At 47.1% G+C, this 25,510-nt stretch overlaps 1 protein-coding gene across 3 annotated transcripts in view; it reads left to right on the forward strand.

The window, feature by feature from the left end:
• MAG (myelin associated glycoprotein) overlaps window positions 1–24,656 on the forward strand; it is a 53,971-nt gene extending 29,315 nt beyond the window's left edge. Inside the window, exons 3-12 of one of the 3 annotated variants that reach the window (XM_018562190.1) lie at window positions 7,262–7,337; window positions 8,026–8,394; window positions 8,962–9,258; window positions 9,527–9,784; window positions 10,955–11,215; window positions 11,695–11,982; window positions 16,193–16,289; window positions 18,887–18,983; window positions 21,798–21,838; window positions 24,340–24,424. In XM_018562190.1, coding sequence (XP_018417692.1) covers window positions 7,289–7,337; window positions 8,026–8,394; window positions 8,962–9,258; window positions 9,527–9,784; window positions 10,955–11,215; window positions 11,695–11,982; window positions 16,193–16,289; window positions 18,887–18,983; window positions 21,798–21,830 — 1,749 coding nt within the window. In that variant the 5' untranslated portion in view covers window positions 7,262–7,288 and the 3' untranslated portion in view covers window positions 21,831–21,838; window positions 24,340–24,424. Of the gene's footprint in view, window positions 1–7,261; window positions 7,338–8,025; window positions 8,395–8,961; window positions 9,259–9,526; window positions 9,785–10,954; window positions 11,216–11,694; window positions 11,983–16,192; window positions 16,290–18,886; window positions 18,984–21,797; window positions 21,839–24,339 lie in introns of all 3 variants that reach the window. The other 2 variants (XM_018562188.1, XM_018562189.1) reach the window with 2 other exon arrangements.
• Window positions 24,657–25,510: the final 854 nt, after the last annotated feature.

Raw genomic sequence — 25,510 nt, forward strand, 5'->3', positions numbered from 1 at the left:
TGTAAATATTAGAGATGAGCGCAGTGAATTCCATGAAATTGTAAAGAAGGAGGAACCTCGATTTTGCTCGTTGAGCTGCTGAGGCAAAATTTGTTTGAACAAAAAAGAAATCTACATTTGCATTTTTTGCAAGGTAACTAACATGCATCGCTTTAAGGCAGTCCATTGATGTAAGTGGGCTGTCAAAGCACACTAGCATGCCGAAAATCAGACATGAAACATTTTTGGCACTACTGTCCTTTGCGGTGTGTTGCAATGCACGTGCGATGCCTTAGTGCATTGGAGTGCCATTCAAAATAATGTGCATTACTACGACACACTATTGGGAACACAGTATGGGCTACAAACACGTAGACCCTCAAGTAGACCCTCAAGTAGACCCTCACGTAGACCCTCAAGTAGACCTTCAAGTAGACCTTCAAGTAGACCTTCAAGTAGACCTTCAAGTAGACCCTCACGTAGACCCTTAAGTAGACCTTCAAGTAGAACCTCAAGTAGAACCTCAAGTAGAGACCCTCAAGTAGACCCTCAAATAGAAACCCCCAAGTAGAGACCCCCAAGTAGACCCTCAAGTAGGAACGTAGTAAATAACAGGTTATGCCCACCAGGTCCAACGCTTAGGTCCCAATGTAATATTATTGAGGCGTACAGCAGGGATGGTTTGTTGAAGTTGACCTTTGGTTATTTATGGGAGGACACAACCAAGTTTTGGATTTCCAGTTATTTGAGGGTCCAGTGCTACAGGTGTGTTGGCATGGAAGACATTACGGAGGAATATTAGAAAGAAAAAGAGGTTGCGACAGGAAAAAGGAGATGTCTCAGCACCAGGAAGAGAAGCACAAGAAGCCAAGGAATCCAAGAAAGGGAAGGACAAGGAATGTTGGGTATTCAGGTCAGAGAAGAACAAGAAGCCAAGGAATCCAAGAAAGAGAAGGACAAGGAGTGCCAATTAACATGGAGCCAGCTTCCTGGCCAATAAGGAACCTGGGAGGGGAGCCAAGGAGCCTAAAGATACCTATGTTCCTCGGCTCCATCTAGTTGCCATAATGGACTGTGAATGTCATTCCCGCAGCTGCTCGCTGTGCAAACGCTTTATAAATCAACCCTATGGGGAAACTACAAGTCCCGACATGCATCTGCCTCTGGGAGTCATGCTTGTGGCTGTCAGAGTATTGCAATGCCGAATGGGGGTTGTAGTTGCACCACAGCTGGAGGGCCAGAGTTTACCTACCTCTGCCATACAGTATTGTGCCGCACTTGTGACTGGCCAAAAATATTGATCAGTAATAAATGTAAATGACTTATTATAACCAATAGTGTAATTGATCTGTATTACGGCTAACTTTCAATACATTTGCAGATGCTTGTTTGAGCAATTAGGAGTGATAGACAATATCCGGCTACAACTGAGCGATGTGGCACATTCAAAAAGCTCTCTAAACCTTTCAAATGGAGGGTCTCTTGGTTTGCATTTCAATCAGCTTAGTTGCATCCAATGATCAATTGAATGATATTGATTAGAAGGATACGTAGATAGGCAACATTAGTCCATCCAAGGATGGTATGCAAACTGCAGTCTAGGAAGACCAGTGATCCTACCAAGATGGTCTTGGTTCAGGCACTTCCTGAAAAAGGGTGACACTTTTGACCTGTTTCCCAATTGTGCTATAGAGTTGTCACCTTATCACATGTACTCTCATTAGCGACCACAAGTGCCTGGGTTGACCCCTAGTGCGCAGGCATGGTCCACTGCTGTCACCATCAGAAAGCCCACCCGGGTAGCCATTGCTGGACCACACGTAGGCTTCGAAGAGGCTGCAGGAGATCAGCAACCCTTAGATGTAACAAGGGATATTTTAGGGTTCACATATGTACATTAATGTTCAAGTTTCCACCTCGTTATTACGCGTAGAGGTAAGGAAGGTGTTAAACTGTAAGAAAACAAGTGTGAGACCTTCTCTTCTAAGCAGATGACAGCCTGGTCCTCCTCCTCCTCCTCGCTGCCGCCGCTCCTCCTGCGAGTGGAAGTGACTCAAGTGTTGGCTTGATCTGCACAGTGCCATCAAAACAACTCTTGTGCGCCGTCACTCCCGGCTCAATGGCGGCTGTGAAGTCACAAAACAACGGGCGCTATTGTGCCTTTATCGCTTGGCCGCTGGCCAGGAGATGGACGGCCAAGATGGCCGGGCCTCTTCTGTTTCCCAGCACGAGATGGCACAGCTGCTCCCACCGTCCCCCCTTTTTTCAGATCTGACTTTAAATATCGCGACGCCTTCCGGGGGAGCGGCCGAAGTTCTGAAATGATTCTCTGCTCCCGAACTTGCCAAATATGTAACTCATTTCCAGGCAGATTCCCTTACAATGAAGCAGACCCCTTAGATGTATTTTTAAATGCCTCTAGTCTGGGCCGGATTTCTCACAAGACCAACCAAGGCCTGGCCTTGGGGCAGCAGGGGTGTGGAACTCCTATCTCCCGATATGCAGTTCCGGGCGCCGGGCGGGTAGTTGATTTATACATTTTTCGGGGAAGCCGCCGCTTGTTTTGTAAAAGTGATCTCAGCGATGTCGACGAGATCACTTGCATGCAGCCTGCAGGTCTGCCATTCTCCATGGTGGGGGTTTGGCAGGTAGGCGTGTGCATTGAGGAACCTGGCCTTGGGGCAGCAGAGCGAGTAAATCCGGCCCTGCCTCTAGTACCGGATTGTGACTTGGTATCTTAGTGTTCCGAACAGTAGAACACTAGGAGCCAATCAGGTGTTCTGCTGTGCACATGTGCTGGACAGAAAGCTAAGTTAGCAGGGGGATGACTTTTCGGTCTGCTGCTGCTCATTTACAACATGAACAGCAGCAGACTGAAACGTCACACCTCTGCTCATGTGCACAGCAGCAGTCACAGGCTGGGGGAGGGGAGGTGACCAAGCTGTATTGCTTAACATAGTAATAGAGAAAGGTGAGGTCAGTGCCCTGGTTTGGCAGAGCTGTGTATATCTCAGCTCTAAAGGGACAGAAATACAAACCGTTTGGCTGGTGAAACTTTTCCCATATGTCTATTTCGATTTTTTTCTCTATTCTTACTGTCCCTGGCTCCACCCCTTTTATTCATTGGGTTTCAGTTCTGTTAATCATGGGGTCAGCATCCCATGTGGGTGTTACCTAGGGTGGTCTGTATGCAAATACCTAGAAACACCCAGTCTTCCAGATTGACACCCATCCAGGCATTTTGATATTTGCATAACTCCTCCCAAGAGCCAGCCCACTGCTTGGGCTCTTATCAAGAGTACTGAAGCAGGGTGCCTCTATGTTTTTGGGAAGCTATGTACAGCACCCTGCTGGCCCCTCCCACCAGCTATGATGTGCCTGCAGGGCCGGTGCTAGACTATTTTGCGCCCTAGGCAAGACCAGCTATTTATAAGACCAGCAATTTGAAATAGACGGGGGGTTGTGAGCCCTAGGCAGCAGTGAGCCCTAGGCGGCTGCTTAGTTTGCCTAGTGGCAGCACCGGCCCTGTGTGCCTGGATTGCATAGAGCAGCTCAGAGACCCAGTGATGACTGGGTCTAAAAAAAGGTATGTAATGAAAATAGGATGAGGGTGAGGGTGAGGGTGAGGGTGAGGGTGAGGGTGAGGGTGGGGGTGGAGAAAGGAACCAGACAAGGCAAAATATAAGCAAAGTGAACTTCAACTTTAATCCTTTACTTCTAGATGGCTGAATTGGGTCAATTGTTGAGTCATCAGGATAATTCCCTGTAGAACCCTCTGATCTGTGAACAATCACACAGCTCAAGCAGGCAATTATGATTCATGAATTGAATGGCGTACATCTAGGACTTTAAAGCAGAACTCCGGCAGATATAAAATATACAAATGAATGCAGCTCTGTGATCATTCATGTGTTTTGTTCTAACACAAGCAGTGTGAGTACCCAAATTTAACTTGGTATTGGCATCTTGCAAACCACTGACATGCAGAACCCAGAGAAGGGAGGGAGAAGCAGCACATGAGTTAATCATGTGTGTTGGATTGCAAAGCACATGCTGATAAGAGGTGAGAGCAGAGTGACAGAGAGATGGGTTCGTCAGTCTGCTGCTTTTCCTTACCCTATCCTGTCACAGGGTTGGGGTTTTATGGAAACTTGTAAGTGATACTGAATAAGGAGCATGTGACTGCAGGCACCAGTGCTGTTACCAGGAGGGGGGAGAGTCCTCAGCCCTGGGTAAGCTCCAAACAGAGTGACTTGGAGCTTATAGAGCTTGGGCAAAGAGAGTGGCAGGGGAGGAAAGGAAAGGTAGCTACAGCCAATGAGGGGAAGACTGCAGATCAACAGATGAGTCCTTATTCACCAATCTTGGCTTTCAAATGACTAATCTTGGGTTTTAAATGATTAATCATGGTTCTTGAATGACCAATCGCCAGGTACCAGCGCTGTCACCAGGAGGTGGGAGAAAGTCCTCAGCCTTGGGTGAGCTCCAGAGTGACTTGAAGCTTATAGAGCTTGGGCAAAGAGAGTGGCCTGGTAGCAAAGGAAAGGTAGTTACAACCAAGGAGGGTAAGACTACAGATCCGCAGTTGAGTCCTGAATGACTTGGGTTCCAAATTACCAATCTTGGGTTCTGAATGACCAATCTTGGGTTCCAAATGACCAATCTTGGCTTGAATGACCACTCGCCAGACACCAGCACCGTTACTAGGAGAGAGTCCTCAGCCCTGGGTAAGCCCCAAACAGAGTGACTTGGAGCTTATAAAGCTTGGAGCTTGGGCAAAGAGAGTCGCGGGGGAGCAAAGGAAAGGTAACTACAGCCAATGAGGGTGAGATTGCAGATCAGCAGTTGAGTCCTGACCAATCTTGGGTTCTGAATGATCAATCTTGGGTTCTAAATGACCAATCTTGTGTTCCAAATTACCAATCTTGGGTTCTGAATGACCAATCGCCAGGCACCAGTGCTGTAACCAGGAGGTGGTAGAGAGTCCTCAGCCCTGGGTAAGCTCCAAATAGAGTGACTTGGAGCTTATAGCACTTGGAGCTTGGGCAAAGAGGGAGCAAAGGAAAGGTAGCTACAGCCAATGAGGGTAAGACTGCAGATCAGCAGTTGAGTACTGATTGACCAATCTTGGGTTATAAATGACAAATTTTGGGTTCTGAATGACCAATCTTGGGTTCTGAATGACCAATCGCCAGGCACCAGTGCTGTTACCTGAAGGGGGGAGAGAGTCTTCAGCCCTGGGTAAGCTCCAAATAGAGTGACTTGGAGCTTATAGAGCTTAGAGCTTGGGCAAAGAGAGTGGTGGGGGTGCAAAAGAAAGGTAGCTACAGCCAATGAGGGTAAGACTACAGATCAGCAGTTGAGTGTGCCTGGATGTAATGTCAGGTATGACCATTCAAGGGCCAATTTACACCTATACACTGTTGCAGGTTATTGCATTGCATATTACATATATTGATGCCTTATGATGGCATTCATTTTAAATAGCACCGCAATGCACTAAGGCAATGCACATGTGTTGCAACGCACCATAGCGCATCATACATTTCAAAGGGCCCTCAGTAAAGGAGCATTGATGGAGGAAGCAGCAGCCAAGATGGAGTTGTAGATGTGCATAGTACACACACATACACCTTACTATGACAGATTTCTGTCTTCTACACTGTCAGGAAGTTCGGAGCCCCCCACACACACACCCAGGCACAGCATATGCGTGGATGACTCCTCTCTAGACTTTCCACTCCAGGAACTGTCTTCTGTTCAGGATGTTTGAGTCTATTAATTCATGTTTAATAGATTTTTACTTTCCTCCCACAGACATCACTGAGCTGTCAGAGTGTTGTGATCACACATGAGTAATCTGCAAACACGGCAAATTCTTCCCCTGCTTTGTTATAGAGGAATATCACTGCAAGGAGTGTGGGATGAAGTCCCTGTAGGGGGGAGAGGCACTTTAAAAAGCTGAACTCTGGGGAACAGAAATGTTTATTTACATATATTCCTTAATAGCCACAAAGGATATAAATCCGCTTTGCGTGCACCATATGCCTTTGGAAGCCCAGATATTACCTTGTGAAAGTAGCAGTGACATCATCGCTGTGCCTGCACAGACAGCAGAGCTGTGGGAGGGACCCAGCAGGCACCACCCACTACAGGCTGCCTGCAGAAAACTACAAGAGGGGGCAGAGACAAGACCAGTCACCCTGCAGGAGAGTGAGCGCAGCAGTGAGCGGTCTTTATTACAGGAGGGGGCGGAGACAAGACCAGTCACCCAGCAGAAGGAGAGTGAGAGCAGCAGTGAGTGGTCTTTATTACAGGAGGGGGCGGAGACGAGACCAGTCAACATGCACAAGGGGAAAGAGCACCACTGACTGGTCTTTATTACAGGAGGGGGTGGAGACAAGACCAGTCACCCTGCACAAGCAGAGAGAGGCAGTCCAATGACACACCAATGTGAGGAAACACTGTCTATGTTTCTTTTTTGATTATTATGATTTATTTCATTTCATTATTATTATTAAAAAAAGATGTTGTATATTGTCGCCCTTATGTTTTTAATTTTATTTCCTCCTTCCTGCCTGCATCTTTTTTCTTTGCTTTCCTTTCCTCTTTTCTTCCTTTCCTCTCCTTCCCTTTTCTTTCCTCTCTCCTTTCCCATTTCCTTTCTACTTTCCTTTCCTCTTACTTTTCCTCTTTCCTTTCCTCTTTTCTTTCCTTTCCTCTTTCTTTTCCTTTCCTCTTTCTTTTCCTTTCCTCTTTTCTTTCCTCTCCTCTCCTTTCCTGTCCTCTTTCCTTTTTCCTTCCCCTTTCTTTTCCTTTCCTCTTTCCTTTCTTTTCCTCTTTCCTTCCCCCTTTCATTTCCCCTTTCCTTTGCTCTTTCATTTCCTCTTTCCTTTCCTTCTTCCTTTCCCCTTTCTTTTCCTATTTCTTTTCCTCTTTTCTTTTCTTTCCTTTGCTTTCCTTTCCTCTTTCTTTCCCTTTCCCCTTTCCTTTCCTCTTTCATTTCTATTCGTTTCCTTTCCTTTGTTTTCCTTCCTTCCTCAATGATCATAGCTTTTTTTGAAAATTGCACATTGTGGGTTTAGTTCACAATACGAACACACAATATTAAGGACTCAAACAAATGACACTTACTTTAAGCGGAGTCCAATGAGGTTTGGAAATGACGGTCACATGACTAAACTATAGCATCATATTCTTGTGTGTAGCTATGTGACCTGAGCCCGCAGTCTCTCCGTTGTCTCGTCTCTAATGTTTCTTATATGTTGCTGTTTTATTGCAGTGAACAGATTTGGAATTCCGGGGGAAGATGGAATGGAGGTGGAAGTCGTTACCTTTACTTTTCATTCTCATAGAAGGTAAAAACATTCTGCAACCGGGACACAACACAAACCCCATCCAGATAGAGATTTTATTCTCTTCAGGCTAAAGTTGTCTTAATCTGACCCCCCTTCCCCTTCAGTCTTGCACAATTGTATCGGCTACTCTCCTGGACTGAAATGGCTTCCTCTGATGTCACTGCACACTGTGAGCTTCTCACAATGAGCAGTAGAAGCTGCAGCAAGTCAGGTAGACTCCACTTAATTTCTTGGCTGGAGGACGTCCAGCATCATCGAGTCTTTCCTCCCAGCCTAACTGTCCCTGACCCCGCCCCTTTCATTCATTCGATTTCTGTTCTTTTCATCATGGAGGCTCATGATCACATGTCTGCATGCAACTACAGCCTGTCTGGGTCCGCCCACTCCTCAAGGCTGACCTCCACCCATCCAGGCATTTTGATATTTACATAACTCCTCCCAAGAGCCAACCCACGGCATGCATTAAGGCTGAGGGCTTTTGAGCGGACTGCTGAGACAGGGTGCTGTGATGTTTTCAGAAACAGTTGCACTGGTTCAATTGGTAAGTTTGGTTTTGATTCGCCAGAATTTTTCCCTGTAGAATAATCTCAGCTTGTCTTGTCTGGGGAAAAATCACATCCAGCAAACGTTTATAATCATTGGTTGAGTGACAGATTCTCTTTACACCCTATGATGACCTCTCTTCTAGGCGCATGGAGTAGACATTGGGCGGCTTGGATGCCGACGTCCATTTCTGCTTTTAAAGACACTTGCGTAGCCATCCCATGCAGCTTCAACTATCCAGAAGACATCCGGCCATCGGTGGTCCACGGCATCTGGTACTTTAACAGTCCGTACCCCAAGAACTTCCCTCCCGTGGTCTTCAAAACCAAGACAAACACGGCGCACGAGATCTACATGGGACGGACAAAGATGATCGGGGACCTCCAGGAGTCCAACTGCTCCGTACAGATTGACCGAGTCAGCAGTGAGCTGCAGGGAAAGTACTACTTCCGGGCGGACCTGGGGGGATATAACCAGTACACCTACTCCGAGCACGCCAACCTTTACATACTGGGTAAGTGTCTCTGCTTCCCATGGTTAGCCCATTCGTGACCAGTGGCCGGTAAAGCTTAGATGCCATGGCCAAATGTAGCATGGTCATATTCGTTGGCTAACTTGGCCATAACTCTATGACTAACATGCTTTACATTGACTTCTATAAGATGATCTCAAGGCAAGCAGCTACCTGCTACATGATATGAAATTCTGTGCATCCATTTCTGATATTTCAACAGCTCTGCCCCACAGCAAAGCCTTGGCTGGCAATGCTGAAGACCTGATTTTTCCTGTGTTACAGTTAAGCCCTTGGGGTGGGGACAACTCTGGGCCACCCTTGCCCTGGGTGACAGATTGTCTAGCTTCCCTACTGGTCTCAGAACTAGGTCCGCAGGTGCGTGTTTCTAGTTCACAGCTGCAGCATAAAAGAACGTTCTTCCGGTATGAGGAACTGTGCCGGGAACATTAGTCTACAAATTGCAGTTGTCTAATGGGCACCTGTATCTGTATCTGAGTGATAAACTCATTGGGTTGCACAATGTAAGATTGACGTTTTTCATCCTGTTGGTGTCCACTTTGCTTCCAGATGAGCCCTTTGTGGTGCAGCCTCAGGAAATAATCTCAGGCTCCGAGACGGAGATCACATGCTTGGTGGATGACAACTGCCCCGACATGAAGCCCAGCGTGACGTGGATGGACATCGAGGGGCTGGAGCATCACATGGTGTACGTCCGCCTGGAGGAGAACAATATGTCTTGGAAGCAGATATCCATCCTGAAATTCCTTCCGAGCCATAAGAACAATGGTCAGCGCCTCGGCTGCAAAGTCACCTATCCGGACAAAGAACTGGAGTATAAGGGATTTGTGACAATGGATGTAAAATGTGAGTCGGCCAAGTGTCTTGCTGTAAATGGCCAACAGAGGCTCTGATTCAGCAGCTAAAAATACCATGCAATGATAATGAATAAGAGGCCACAGCATGCCTTCAATGTACCTTATTCCTTATAGAGGGGGCAGAAAGCAATGAAGACATATCCCAAAATTCTAACCCTTATCCCATTCTGTTCAAGATTTATCTAGAGCTGGTATTCAAACATGTTCCTGGTTTCCCTAATATAACATGAGGGTATGTTCGTTTCTGTCTGTTACAGACGCACCGCGCATCATCGATATAAACTCTTCCACGGAAACCACAGAAGGCACACAGTTGGCGTTTGTCTGCGTAGTCGATAGTAACCCCACGTCCCGTGTCATGTGGTTTAAGGATGATATGCTGTTAAAGGAAGACTTCACGGGGAACCTCACCCTAGAGCTGGAGTACGTGACCTACAATCATGATGGCGTGTACTTGTGCGCTGCGGAGAACGACTATGGGAGGACCAACAAGTCCATGGGGCTGGCCGTCATGTGTAAGTTAACAAGAAGGAAGATCTCTGTCACTATAATTTTATAACTCTGGGGCTAAGCAGGGGTGTGACTGAAAACAATGGAGTTAGAATTTCTTGAATGGGTTGATCTTCTCCTGAGGCTGTGATGTCAGCTCCTGGGCAGTAGAGGCGTCTGCTCCTAGCATTAGAGATGTCTTCCCATAGGCAAAAGGGGTGGCAACTTCTAGGCAGTAGAAGTGTCTTCAGTTAGGCAGTAGAGGTGTCTTCTGTTAGGCAGTAGAGGTGTCTTCTGTTAGGCAGTAGAGATGTCTTCTGTTAGGCAGTAGAGGTGTCTTCTGTTAGGCAGTAGAGATGTCTTCTGTTAGGCAGTAGAGATGTTTTCTGTTAGGCAGTAGAGGTGTCTTCTGTTAGGCAGTAGAGGTGTCTTCTGTTAGGCAGTAGAGGTGTCTTCTGTTAGGCAGTAGAGATGTCTTCTGTTAGGCAGTAGAGGTGTCTTCTCTTAGGCAGTAGAGGTGTCTTCTGTTAGGCAGTAGAGGTGTCTTCTCTTAGGCAGTAGAGATATCTTCTGTTAGGCAGTAGAGGTGTCTTCTGTTAGGCAGTAGAGATGTCTTCTGTTAGGCAGTAGAGGTGTCTTCTCTTAGGCAGTAGAGGTGTCTTCTGTTAGGCAGTAGAGGTGTCTTCTCTTAGGCAGTAGAGGTGCCTTCTGTTAGCCAGTAGAGGTGTCTTCTCCTAGGCAGTAGAGGTGTCTTCTCTTAGGCAGTAGTGGTGTCTGCTCTTAGGCAGTAGAGATGTCCTCTGTTAGGCAGTAGAGGTGTCTTCTCTTAGGCAGTAGAGGTGTCTTCTGTTAGGCAGTAGAGGTGTCTTCTCTTAGGCAGTAGAGGTGTCTTCTCCTAGGCAGTAGAGGTGTCTTCTCCTAGGCAGTAGAGGTGTCTTCTGTTAGGCAGTAGAGGTGTCTTCTCTTAGGCAGTAGAGATGTCTTCTGTTAGGCAGTAGAGGTGTCTTCTCCTAGGCTGTAGAGGTGTCTTCTCTTAGGCAGTAGAGGTGTCTTCTCTTAGGCAGTAGTGGTGTCTGCTCTTAGGCAGTAGTGGTGTCTGCTCTGGCAGGATGTTTACTATTATAAGGTGAAACAGGAGTAGGGATCACAGTTAGCCAATGTAACCCTTTTAACAGTCTGAATGTACTGTTTTCCAGATGCCCCGTGGAAGCCTTCAGTAAATTCATCGCTAGTCGCAGTTGAAGGCGAGGCGGTCACCATATTTTGCAACACGCAGGGGAACCCCGACCCCATCCTCTCCATCGTCAAAGATAAGCAGATCATCAATTCCGCCATCTTCGAGAATGAGCTGGTCCTGGAGATCCCGTCCGTCACCCACGAGCACGACGGGGAGTATTGGTGCCTGGCCGAGAATCAATACGGACACAGCAACAGCTCCTTCAACCTCACCGTTGTATGTAAGTGCTTCTGAAGGGGGGGGGCGGAGCAAGAAAAGGCTATTTTAGCATTTCATACTCTGCAGCTCAGACAGTCTCATATTTCTGGCCACTGAAGATGGGTGCTTAGATACAACCGTACACAGTTTGTGGATAGAACTTCTCGACATTCTCATCCCCACTGCTCCTGTCATTGACTCACAGCTTTGCCCAAAAAGCAGCACAGAGCTTGCAGTAGAGTTACAAGCATCTCCCACAAGGTCCTGTCTTTAGTGAGGCTGTGGAAGAGGGCTGAGTGTTGAACGGTATGCTGGTCAGAGTCATGTCATGTGATGACAGCAGCAGACCCTCCCACTTAGCACTCACGTTGGTGCATTGGCACTATTATTGAATATTGACAGCACCTACAATGTATATAATGGACCCGGAGAGGTCTGAGGATTATTTCTCAACCAATCTGGAGTTTCGGTCGAAATAAAACCATTTTTTGTCTTTCGCAGTCTCGCCGTTAGTTTTAGCCGAATCGAAGTGCACGGTGACGAAGGACAACGTCCAGTGCATGTGCACGGTCAAGTCCAACCCCGACCCGTATATCATGTTCGAGATCCCCGAAAAGAACTTCACAGTGAGCGAGCTGAACGCCGAGTTCGTCCACTCCCAGAGAAGCGGCTACATGGTGAGCAGCATCCTGACGCTGCAGAAAGAGGCGGAGCTTCCGAAAGTTGTCCTGTGCTCTGCCAGCAACCTGTACGGCAAGAAGGTCCACGAGCTCCTGTTCCAGGACTCCGGTAAGTGGCGGCAGTGCTGATGATATAAGCAGTCCCTATGCGCCACTAATGATTCAGTGAAGCAGAGATAAAGCTGAGCTCCGTCCTTCCCATCAGTCTTGCACAGTTGTACCGGCTCCTCTCCTGGACGGAAATTGCTTCCTCTGATGTCACTGCACACTGCGAGCATCTCACAATGTGCATTAGAAGCTGCAGCAAGTTAGATAGAGCTCCGCCTCATTTCCTGGCTGGATGACATCCAGCATCATCTAGCCTCCCCCTCCAAGCCTAACTGTCTCTGGCCCGCCCCTTTCATTCATTGGATTTCAGTTCTTTCGATCATGGAGGCTCAGCATCACATGTGGGTGTTACCTAGGGTGGCCTACATGCAAATTGAACCTGCCTAGGCATGCCCACTCCTCAAGACTGACATCTACCCATCAAGGCATTTTGATATTTGCATGACTCCTCCCAGGGCCATAACTACAGATCACGGGGTCCCATAGCAAAAATGTAATGGGGGGGGGCCCGATGACCTTTTTTTCTAAAGCTGTGAGTAATGATGCCAAGATCCCAAAGACTCCTTGTGCATCTGAAGTCATCTTTACACTGTAGACTTTGCAGGGGATTAGAGTTGTCGTCAACTGCAACCACTCCTACTTTTGCAACCTAATGGGGCCCTCTCCCATCCCCAGGCCCCATAGCAGCCGTCTGGGCTGCTATGGCTATAGTTGCACCACTGACTCCTCCCATAGCTTACATCAAGGCAGAGAGGAGTACTGTGGCAGGGCGCTGTCATGTTTTCAGGAAGCTATGCACAGCACCCTGCCGTCCCCTCCCACCAGCCATGATCTGCCTGCATAGCATAGAGAATGATTATTATTATAATCATTATTATGATTATTATTATCATCATTATTAATATTATTGTCATCATCATTATTATTATTACTATTATCGCATCGCTTCTCGGCCTTTTGGCTAAGATCAAGTGTAGTATCTGTTCTTATCAGTCAAAGATGCACAGGTAGCCAATTGCCTGTGTAATTGTCTGAGTACTGGAGGAGGCTGCGGACCCCGGGTTAACGACTCTTCGTTAATGGGTGCGCTTGGTGTCGAGCCTCTGTAAGGTGCTCTAGACTCCTGATAATGGGCAGATCCGAAACTTGATCGAGGCTGGAGGGCTGGGGGCGGCAGAAGCCCGTGGTGTTGTGCCCCCTGGGGGTGGCGTCCCAGGGGTGCTCAGGAAGTCACAGGGGTTAGGGTCCTACCCTCACTGACTCACTGATGCACTTGGTCACACACCACATTGCATTTTTTCTGCACAACGCCTCTTGGACAGGCCTTATGGCTAGTCCGGGGCAATTTTTTTGCACCCGGCCCCTAGGGCCTGTCAGCGTGGTGCACTGGCACTTTATTATTTAAGCACTATATGCACGACACGATTGGCCTTTTTTTGGCATTGACCCACAGATGCTGATGGTGCAGGTTTCTTCGGGGCCTATTCCTGACGCTGGGAGGAGATTCTGTGCCTCCTATGGGGTTCTCTGTCTCCTCCCACCCAGGAGGTGGGTCTCTCTTCGGGAGAGCCCACCTGCCAAGTACTGTGAGGGACCTGTTTCGGCAGGTCCCCAAAGGAAAGGTCCACCGGCCTTCGGGTTGGTGGACCATAGTATCTCAACCCCTGTCAGGAGCCTTGCGCCCCGGGGGGTCGGGAAATGGGTCCCTTCTTAGGAAGGACCTTGCACCCTTGTGCACGTTTTTTGTGTGCTGTGATTTCACGGTTCACTTTTTTTGTTCACAGGGGGAAGTTTGTTTAGACGCACGTTCCACGGGCTTCAAAAAAATCAAAAATTATTATTACTATTATTATTATTATTATTATACAGGATTTATATAGAGCCAACAACGAATGGTGCATTAGGCTGTCCGTTCATTCAATCATGCGCCCTAACACAGCTCAATGGTGTGAATGGGCCCTGAATGTCCTTGCTTTATATACTTTGTAACATTGTATCTCTCTCTCACTGCTTGTCTGAAGCTGCTGCACAGAGAGAGGAGGCACCGTGACCTTTCGAAAGAATATTCTTTGCGAACAAACTTGCAAACGACTTCAAGTAATCAACATGAAAAGCTGCCCCGCTGACCACATGATTGGGAACCGACCGTCAGTCCCCTGTCAGTGCGGTCACAGAACTAGCAGTAGTAGTTGTTCACAGCCAATGCTAATTCATATTCTCAATCTATAAATTACAGACGCTCAGGGGTTAAGTTGGCGCTCTCAGATGAGTTCCCCTGAGCCTGGTATACACAGATACAATCCTTGCCAAGGTGCAGAAAGGATTTCCTCCACCAGGTGGCAGTCATGTCCCATATGCAGCTAGGATGATGTTGGGTTTCATATTAACGCATTAGTCCATGAACACATCTCATGACCAGTATGACATTGAATTGGACATTTCTTGGTCCCGCGTTGGCTTAGGATCGTATTTAACAAGCCGCGTGATATTTAACCCTTTCTTCTATTAAAGCCTTAAAATGCAGCATTTATATAAAAGTTTAAAGACCCGTTCATATCCCATTCTATCGTGATGCCTACCTGCATGAAAGTGCGTTGCTTTAAGACAGCCTGTCTATTTCAATTGGGCTACCAACGCATGGCAACGGAACAAAAACTGGAGCTGCACCATTTTGTTTTCATACACATGATGCCAAGATCCCAAAGACTCCTCTTGTGCATCTGAAGTCATCTTTACACTGTAGACTTTGCAGGGGATTAGAGTTGTCGTCAACTGCAACTACTCCTACTTTTGCAACCTAATGGGGCCCCCTCCCATCCCCAGGCCCCACACAGAAATCGCCCCTCCTTAGATCCGTATGACTCTAGAATAGCCAATGTGTCCATGCAGATTGTGGCGTCTAGATCTAGAGGAGCGTCTCTCACCCTTTCAATAATAACACCGCCCTTTAAAAGTATGCAAAAACATGTAAAAATGTTAATGCAGAAATGTAAAAAACGACATGTGTCCCCTTTACAATCCATACCTTTATCTTGAATAGAGTCTGGTATGGATTTTAAGGGTGGGACTCAATGCAAAAACAAAAAAATCACAAAACACAGGGTTCAACCTTCACAATAGAGCCCCCACTTCAAATCAGGAGCCACCTTTACATCAGAGCCTCCTCTTTCACATCAGGGTAATCCTTTACATCAGGAGACCCTCCTCTTACACTAGAAGCTACCCTTCATAACAAAGCCTGGCTGCTCCCTTCACATCAGAGACCCCTCTTTCACATCAGAGCTCCCCCTTCACATCAGATTCCCTCTCTTTAACATCAGAGTCCCCCTCTTTCACATCAGAGCTCCCCCTTCACATCAAAGTCCCTTCTTTCACATTAGAGTCCCCCTCTTTCACATCAGAGTCGCCCCTTTTACATCAGAGTCCTTCTTTCACATCAAAGCCTGCTCCCTTCACATCTGAGTCCCCCCTTTCACATCAGAGCCCCCCTTCACATTAGAGCCCCCTCTTTCACATTAGAGTCCCACCTTTCAAATCAGACCCCCCTCTTCACATCTGAGTCACCCCTTTCACATCACAGCCCCCCCCTTAACATCAGTGCTCCCTCTTTCACATCAGAGCCCCCCCTTTCACATCAGAGCCCCCCCTTTCACATTAGAGCCCCTGCACATCAGAAGCCCCCTTCACAAGTCCTACCATCACAGAGCAGAGAGCAAGAGGTGATTAGACCTGGGTGGAGGCGCACTACCATCCTTTTCTGAAGATCCCGCCCCTCCCTAGATTAGTATCATTAATTTTCATGGTACTGACGGTCCATCTGCACCAAGGAAAGGGATGCAGCAAAAATTTCAAAGCATCCTGAGGAAGCCAGAAGGCCCCCTGGTTTAAAAAGGCTGATCTAGAGCACTGTTCAGGGACGTAAAACAATGAATTCAGACAGGAGCGTACTCTTGCGTGTATTGGTGTACACACGTAAGTTCATTCTAGAGTAAATGAATAGTCTAACCTCTAGAATGAATACCGCTATAGAGTGCCGCACTTTGGGCGATGTTGAATATGCTCAGATTTGTGGCTGTGAAATGCAGCACGCGCTGGAGGTTTGCGTTCCTGTGTGCGCTGAGCATCCCAGCATGCATATCACAGCTTGTTGAGCTCCACAACCCGCCAACATCTAATACATCTGCTTTGTGGCTTTTTCTTTCCTCCTGCAGACAGCATGCTCTGGGCTAAGATCGGTCCTGTAGGAGCCGTGGTGGTTTTCGTCATCCTTGTCGCGGTCGGTGGCTACTTCATTAAAACCAGAGAAAAGTAAGGAATGTTTTTTTTGGCTTTGGGTCAAGTGATGGAATCTAAAAATGAGCAGGAACCACAAAACATCCCTGTCTTGTGTAGAGTGATAAGAGGTGCCAGATATCTGGGACAAGCCATTTGATCCAATGCAGCAACCAAGTATTATCATACTGAGGCCTTGCTCTCTACATACATAAATCTTTATGGCAGATGGGGGTACTCTGGTTTAACCAATTGGACAATGTACATCTTAAGTCAGAACTAAGACCCAAGCAATCTATGAAGGTTCTCATTCATCCAGGTCATGGTGTAGCTAGAAGTAGTTGGTCACATTCAACTGGACTTGTTCTGTAACGTTGAAGACCTTTTGTAGATTCTACACGCCACTTCTTCAGTTCTAATGAGTGTCAGGAAGATACCCAGCAATTATATCCACACGGGTAACCCAGAGACCTTCATCCAATCACCATAAAAGGTGTCAAAGCAGATGTTGATTGTCCAAGAACAGGATGGGAGGTGTGAACGTTGTGGAACCACCATGTTCTGGTTACATAATCTCATCTTTGGTGGCAGGAACATAACCTGACATTTATAGCCACACAGATATCACAGTCACCTTTATCCAATCTCCATGCAATGTGTTCCAGGTAAATTTTGATTGTCCAAGAACAGGATGGAAGGAGTGAATGTTGTGAAACCACCTGATCTAGTTACATCATCCATCGTTGGTGGCAGGAACATACCTCAACATATACACTGAGTGACCAGATTATTATGACCACCTGACGTTTGTAGGCAAATTAGCTATAATTTGGCGCTGAAGTTGCTAGAGGGCCAGACCATTATAAATAGGGAAGTGGGTTGTTTATCACGCCGGTAGAAGTGATTTGTTTCTGAAGATACGGGGAAACAACGCGATTTAACAGCCTTTGAATGTGGGATGATTGTTGGCGCTCTGAGCCATGGAGCGAGTATCAGCAAAACAGCAGAATTCTTTACATGTTCAAGAGCAGCTGTTGTTAAAGTGTTTAAAGACCGGACTGTCAGCGGAAAATCTGGGTCTGAACGTGCGAATTGTGGCTGTCAGCGACTAGTCAATGTTAGGGCAGAACGGGGGAGGGGCAAGACTGGTACAAGACAACAGAAGGGCAACAGTGCAGGGTCAGATTCCTCGCATCACCTTTCATCATCTCGTGGAGTCACGAGGCGGCCCAACCAAGTACTGATGGGGTGGTCATAATAATCTGGCCACTCAGTGTACATCCACACAGGTAGTACAGTCACCTTCATCCAATCACCAAGGAATGTGTTCAAGGCAGATGCTGATTGTCCAAGAACAGGATGGAAGAAGTGAATGTTGTGGAACCATCTGATCTAGTTACATTCCCATTCTTGGTGTCAGGTATCAGTCACCTTCATCTGATCACCATAGAATGATTACAAGGCAGATGTTGATTGTCCAAGAACAGGACGGGAAGTGTGAACGTTTTGGATCCACCATGTTCTGCTTACATAATCCATGCTTCGTGTCCGGGAGTCTGCGTATGTGTTAATCATTTGATTCACATGGCTGAAGGTGCGGATTGTTGTCAAACGGCTGGAGTAGAGATGGTAAAATGCCATTATATGTGGGTGACAGATGGTGTTGAAGACCCCCGCTCTTGTTCAGGGATGCTGACATATGTTCCTCACACTCACTGGAACCGAACATGTGACTTGGAAAACGTCTTCAACATTGCAGAAGAAGAAGTCCAGTTGAATGTGACCAACTACTACCAGCTATACTCTGAACAGATATTAAAAAAACCCACCAAATAAAGGCCAACTCCTCCAGTACAAACCCCTCTCCCCGAATGCCCCCTGAGCAGTAATTAAGGGGTTTTATTATTTTTGAAGTCTTTAGGATAGTCATGTGATGCTTCAAGGTCAACTTCCTCTTTGGTCCTAACCCAACAGTGGGCAGTGTCTCTCTCCGCACCATTACACATTGAGTGCAGGGCCCCATGGTGCTACCCCTTCAGAGGGAGGGGCCATGACATCCTACACTCACAGTCTGTCCTCAGTGTTCTGGGTTGAATGACGCTGGATGTCATTTAAACTGGACATTTTGTGGTGAAAAGAGAATGCTGAACGGCTCCGAATTCAAGAGTACTGTAGCCAGAGCTGAATGTTTCGTTTGTATCCCCATGTAGCATGTGTGTTCATTGGGGCTTTCCCTTTACTTTGTGGCACAGTGACAATATTTTCATATGGACAGGAAATGAGGGATAACCCCCCCAAAAAAACAAAAACCTTCATAGAGGCTCTGTTCTTTTTCCTAAGTGCTGAGTGCTAATTTGCTGGCCGTTCCGGGAAGCTAATATAAAGACATATCTGAAGGTTTTCATTCATCCAGGTCATGGTATATCTGTAAAAAATAAATCAAGCCAACCGAACTTGCTGTATTTAACTTGAAGATGTTTTGCTGGTCATCTGACTAGCTTTCTCAATTCAGAATTGAGAAAGCTAGTCGGATGACCAGCGAAACATCTTCAAGAAAAATACAAGTCCGGTTGCCTTGACTTATTTAGGTAGTTATGCTAGCTGCGTCTATCTTTTTTTTTTTTCTGGAGTAGAAAGCCCATGACTGAAAGTTCCAGTTTCATCCAGACAGAGACTTCGCCGTCATACAGCGGAGATGCGCCGAAGAAGAAACATTTAGGAAAAATAGAGGTAATACTATTATTCTTTTCTGTCTGTTACCGTGCTGAAAATATGTCATTAAAGTTTTAATTTCACTTATTTTAAAATTGAGCTTTGGTTTTAAAGGAGAACTATGGGGTCAGGGTTTTTCCCCATAGTTCTCCTTAGGGTAACGGGAGGACACAAACTAGCGTCCTCCCATCACCCTAGTATACCGCGAGCTACAGCTCACTATATACTGAGACGCCGCAGCTGAAGCGGATCCCGACAATTGTGCAACTCACTTCCCGATCTACTGAGCCGACCTGTGACAGTCTCATTGTCACAGGTCGGCTAGAACTATGAGGTGAGTGAAAAGCACTGACCTCATAGTTCTCCTTTAAGTTGTCTGCCATAAGACCCTCACCCATAAAGGGAGGAGCAGTAGAGTAGCTGCATTGTTGGGGGTTCCACTGCAAACCTATCTAGATCTAAGATCTAAAGCTACCTGACCACATGGACACATTCAGACAATTTCAAGCAGCCTTGATTGCAAAAACGACCGAACAGATCCAGGCAACCTGCCACCAATGGCTTCAATCTCATGGTTTTGGTGGAAGCTGTTAGGCCTCATTCACACTAGAAACGGCCGGCACGTACAGCTCCGTGATGCGTGCACGGCCGTATCGGGCAGCTCCATGGAAGGACAGGTGTTGCATGTGATTAGTACGCAGCCCCTGTCCTTCTCTATGGGAGTACATGGCCGTACGCTGCTCCACACTCACCCCAAGTGCAGGTCCGTGCGGGTGCGGATGAACATACTCGTATGCTGACAGGAGGGATCCTGTCTGCGTCCGAGCCGGGACACACGCACCAGTACGGACCTGTACATGTACAGCGTACGGCCATGTACTCCCATAGAGAAGGACGGGGGGGCTGCGTACTAATCACATGCAGCACCTGTCCTTACCGGGAGCTGCCCGATGTGGCCATGTACGCAGCACAGAGCTGTACGTGCCGGCCGTTACTAGTGTGAATGAGGCCTTAGAAGCAGGTTCAGTGGGGTAATGATACCCTGGGATGGGGGACAGCTGCCAATAGGGAGGCTGTTAAGGAGAACTTGACCTTGAAGTTACCTGTATTGTAGGGCGGATGCCAGACCTCCGGATTGTCGATTCCCCTGTGTGCGGTTATAAGTAGACATGTAAGCTGCCGAAAAATTTTCGGATATTTCGTTAATTCGGTTCGGGTTTCGGATTCGGACGAAATCCAAATTTTGGTTGGCTTCGGATGAGTTTACGAATATTCGTTGCGAATACAACAGAAAACCGCAAACAGATATTAATACTAAAGCTGAAACTCCTAGACCGGAATGGTATTCGGGATCCGAATTTCCGAAAATGCCATTTGGGTCTGGGATCCTCAGCTTTAGTAATATATGTACACGGCTCCCAGATCCGAATGGCATCTGGGATCCTAATTTCCGAATTGCATTTGGGAGCTCCTGAATGCCATTCGGATTTGGGAGCCATATACATATATTACTAAGGCTGAGGCTCCCAGACCTAAATGGTTTTTGGGAGCTCCCAAATGCAATTCGGAAATTCGGATCCTAAATGCCATTGGGGTCTGGTAGCCATATACATATATTACTAAGGCTGAGGATCCCAGACCCCAAACGGCATTCGGAAATCGAATTTCCGAATTGCATTTGGGAGCTCCCAAAAACCATACGGGTCTGTGAGCCTCAGCTTTAGCATTATATGTATATACTCAACTCGAATTTTCGTTACGGCATGTGACTTTTCTGGCCAATCAGATGGCTCCCATGTTGCCGTAATGAAAATTCGTGTTCAGACCCATTCGGATGCATTAAACCGAAAAACACATCTGATTGACCAGAAAAGTCACATGTCCCATTCAGTTTAGTTTTTACACGAAATTCGGACACATTCGGATGCATTGGCATTCAGAAATTCGGATGTTGATTCGGAATGAAACGAATCGCACGCGTCTAGTAATAAGCAATTACATCTGATTCAGTTTTCTGCAGGCAGCCTGTAGTGGGTGGAGCCTGCTGGGTCCCTCCCACAGCTCTGTGCCGGCTATGTATAGCACAGTGCTACTTTTACAAGGTAATGACTAAGCTTGGAAAGGCATCTGGTGCACACAGTGCGGATTTATATCCCATGTGGCTATTTAAATGAAAGTTTTTTCTCCTGGAGTTCAGCTTTAAGACCTCGGGGGTGGGATGAACATGTTGCACCCAGGGCAGGTGCTAGACTATTTTGCGCCCTAGGCAAGACCAGTACCCCCCAGCCCCCCTCCCGCGGCACAACCACCGTACCCCCCACCTCCCTGCGGCCCCATTCTCCTGCCAGCTAGCTTCCGCAGGCATGTAAGCAACTGGGAGCAATAGCCAGACTGCTATTGGCTGTTTTAATTTGAAATTGAAACCCCATTCACTGAGCAGAGGAGCGGACGTGAGAGAGAAAGTTGTCTCTGAGTTCCGCTCCTCTGCTCAGTGGGCAGGGGCAATAGCCAGCCTGCTATTGGGTTTGAAAAAGATGGCGGGGGGGCGCCATGGGGGATGAGTGGTCGTGGCTGCGCCCTAGGTAGCAGTTCGCCTTAGGCGGCTGCCTAGTTTGCCTAATGGTAGCATCGGCCCTGGTTACACCCCTTATCTTTACTGGGGAAATTAACCATTTCACCAAAACATTTCACTCATGTGCGCTGGCAGCAGACTTTGTAACAATTCTCATGTAGTTTCAGGAATCGTCATATGCCATGTATTAATATCATCATGTACTATCTGCTAATGTCTCCGGACGTCACCTGCCATTTACTAATCCTTCTCTTTAATAGTCAGGGGAGATCAGCCCGCTGGAAGTAAAATGACACGGCAGGTGAGTACCCGACCGTCTGTGTGATGTCATAACAACAACAGCCAATCACAATTCACAATCATCAGCCTCTTATGGGTGCTCAAGGTGTGTGAACTCATCTGCAGAGGTTTAATTGCTTCCTCTGATGTCGCTGCACACTGTGAACTCCTCACAATGTGCAAAAGAAGCTGCAGCAGGTCAGATAGAGCCCTCCTCATTCCCTGGCTGGAGGACATCCACCATCATATAGTACTTTCCTCCCCAGCCTGACTGTCAGTGGCCCCACCTCTTTCACTAATTGAATTTTAGTTCTGTCAATCATGGAAGCTCAGCATCACATGTGGACATTACCTAGGACAGGGGTAGGCAGCCTTGGCTCTCCAGCTGTGCTGAAACTACAAGTCCTATCATGCTTCTGCCTCTGGGAGTCATGCCTGTGGCTTGCAATGCCTTATGGGATTTGTAGTTTCAGCACAGCTGGAGAGCCAAGGTTGCCTACCCCTGACCTAGGAGGTCTGCATCCAAATACAGCCTGCCTAGGGACGCCCACTCCTTCCGGATTGACATCCATCTATCAAGGCATTTTGATATTTGCATAACTCCTCCCACTGCTTGCATCAGAGCTGAGGGCTCTTGAGAAAAGTACTGAGGCACGGTGCTGTGATGTGTTCAGGAAGCTATGTACAGCCCCCTGCCGGCCCCTCCCACCAGACACGGTGTCCTGGGCCGTTTTGCTAGCGCAGTTTAGAAAATGGAATCACCAGATGTGTAGAGGACGTGTTACTGTTTCTTACCTAACAGCATGCAACGTTCCCAATTTGGTCTGTCCCTGTGTGTCACGTGTCATCCTGTTCTAAATGACAATGAATTGTTTGTGGTCCTGTCAGACTGTGATTAAATAAAATCGTCTGTCTCACTCCTGGTGCCGTAATATTCAATGTTTGTTTTTGGAATGATATAACTCATGACTGCAGAGGACACGTAGTCATAAAATTCCATCCATTGCATGACATCAGCTCCAAATTAAATGTTTACATAATATAAATGAAGACAGGTATTCAGAGGTGGAATGAGGAGGAGGAATGAGGAGGAGGAGGAGGCACTCACTAAATTAATCAAAATGTTGTTTACTGAACACGTAATTGAGGTAAGGAAAGCTTGATGGTTACAACGAGGTTCAGTTCATGAGCAATTGCAAACAGTAAGGGGCTGATTTATAAATCTTCCACCCCACCATATGCTGGATGAATGCCATTCACACTCCCTCCACTAGATGGAGCCAAAGAACATAGGATGGCTCTTCAGCTCTATCTAGTGGCGGGGAATGTGAAGGGGCTGACTTATAAATCTTCCACCACGCCATATGTTGGATGAATGCCATGCATGTTCCCACCACTAGATGGAGCCGAAGAACATAGGAATGCTCCTGCTTGATTGGTTGACGGGTTCTCTGGGTATAAAATCTTGGTTGGTAGAACCATCCCTTGCTTGTCCATAAATTCTTCTCCCATCTCCAGTCTAAGGAAGGATGTTCTGCCAGCCCGAAAAATCAGGCTGGTCACCAATGACCGCCAAGATGGACCAGCCCCAGGATTTCCACCAATCCCACACATCACTGGATTAGGGATCGGTTGACTTTTATTGGTTGACATTCCCATGAGTCTTACTACCCATCCTTAAACACTAAAATTAGGGGAACTCTTAGATCTGAAACTTTTTGTTTGGCCAAGACTTCAGATACTTGTTTTTGATGACACCTTCACTGTAAATCTCTTATAAATTAGGCTGGTCACCAATGACCTCCAAGATGGACCATCCCCAGGATGCCCACCAATCCCACACATCACTGGATTAGGGATCGGTTGACTTTTATTGGTTGACATTCCCATGAGTCTTACTACCCATCCTTAAACACTAAAATTAGGGGAACTCTTAGATCTGAAACTTTTTTTTGGCTAAGGCTTCAGATACTTGTTTTTGATGACACCACACCATAAATCTCTTATAAATTAGGCTGGTCACCAATTACCTCCAAGATGGACCAGCCCCAGGATGTCCATCAGTCCCACACATCACTGGATTAGGGATCAGTTATTATTATTATAGAGGATTTATTTAGTGCCAACCGTTTGCACAGCGCTTTACAATATAGTTGACCTTAATTGGTTGACATTCCAATGAGTCTTACTAACAATCCTCCGACAATGAAATTGGGGGAACTCTTAGATCTGAAACTTTTTGTTTGGCCAAGACTTCAGATACTTGTTTTTGATGACACCACACCATAAATCTCTTACATATGGTAGATGTCATCAGTGACAATGAGAACTAAGTCAAGGGACAGGCTAAGTCAAACTGTTGTACACATTATAGAGATATCATACGTATAATTTGTAGCAAACCCAACTCCGGACAAAACGTTTTAATTCTTTTCGCGGCACCAGAAGAGGCAATAACACCGAAAGAAAAAAATTCTGCTTTAATTAAACCTTTGACTTTGTTTTTTTAATCTATGTCCCCAGAATCGGTTCCTCAGCATTTCAGAACGGATCCTACTGAGCAAGAGGCATCAACCCAAACCCGTGGACTCTGAGTACGCAAACATTGACTTTTCAAAGAGGAATGCTAAGAACATTTACACCTCCCCCGAGGAGCTGACGGAATACGCTGAGATCCGGGTGAAATGACGGGCGCTTATCTAACAGCACAAACACCACCCCCCCCCCCCCCTCCCCTGAACAATGAGAAACCTCAAGAGCCTGGATTGATGAATGAGTTACAAAACATGTATGGTGTGCATTCCCGAGGATCACGGAACTGTATGCGAGAATCTGCTAAAAAAATTCATAAGGTGGTGAACAATTGGAAGCCCCGGTTCACATCTTCTCCTAATTACTGAGCGTCCTTCCATTCTCAGCTATATAGAATTACATAATTTTTTGTTTTTTAGCGGTGATCTGTACCAGTAATGAGCACCTATAGTCATAGAACAATGCGGCTGGAATGGGCCATGCTCCATAAGAGAAGCCTTGCATACAGGGGCATAACTAGAAATCACAGGGCCCCATAGAAAACATTTTGTATGGTGCCCCGTGATTTCTAGTTATACCCCTTGCAGAGCCCACTCCAGATCCCACCTGAGGGTGAACCTGCAGAGCCCACCATAGAGTCTCTATGGTGGGCTCTGCAAGGTCACCCTCAGGTGGGCTGGTCGCACTCCTTACCTGTCCGCCTCCTCTTCCTCCACGGTGGCTGATGGGCTCCGCCTCCTCCTCCGTCACCGGGCCCGCCTCCTTCTTCGTCACCGGGCCCCACCTCCTCCCCTGCTGTCGACCACGGGACCCGCCTCCACTAACGGGTCCGACCTCCTCCACCGCCGCTGCTTGCTTTTATTGACTTTGTGGAGAGGAACACATTACTGTCAGTGATCTGAACAGCGGCGTGTTCGTCTTCAGCCGCCAGTGAAAGCCATCAGCAGAGGATGCAATAGAGACCCAGGCGGCCCGCACGGCATCTGGCCGGGCCCCACTGTGCCTCGGGCCCCATAGCGGCCACCTTTCATTGCAGATTCTTACCTACTTCTGTTCTGTAGATACTGAGATAGCCCAAACCAGTGCATGCTCAAAGTGCATTTATTTTTCATACCGGTCTCCAAAATTTGGTGGGATTGGCTCTTTGGTTCCATCAGGGGCC

Source organism: Nanorana parkeri, unplaced genomic scaffold (genome assembly GCF_000935625.1).
Source record: "Nanorana parkeri isolate BGI_ZX_2015 unplaced genomic scaffold, ASM93562v1 scaffold563, whole genome shotgun sequence".
NCBI classification, from domain to species: domain Eukaryota; kingdom Metazoa; phylum Chordata; class Amphibia; order Anura; family Dicroglossidae; genus Nanorana; species Nanorana parkeri.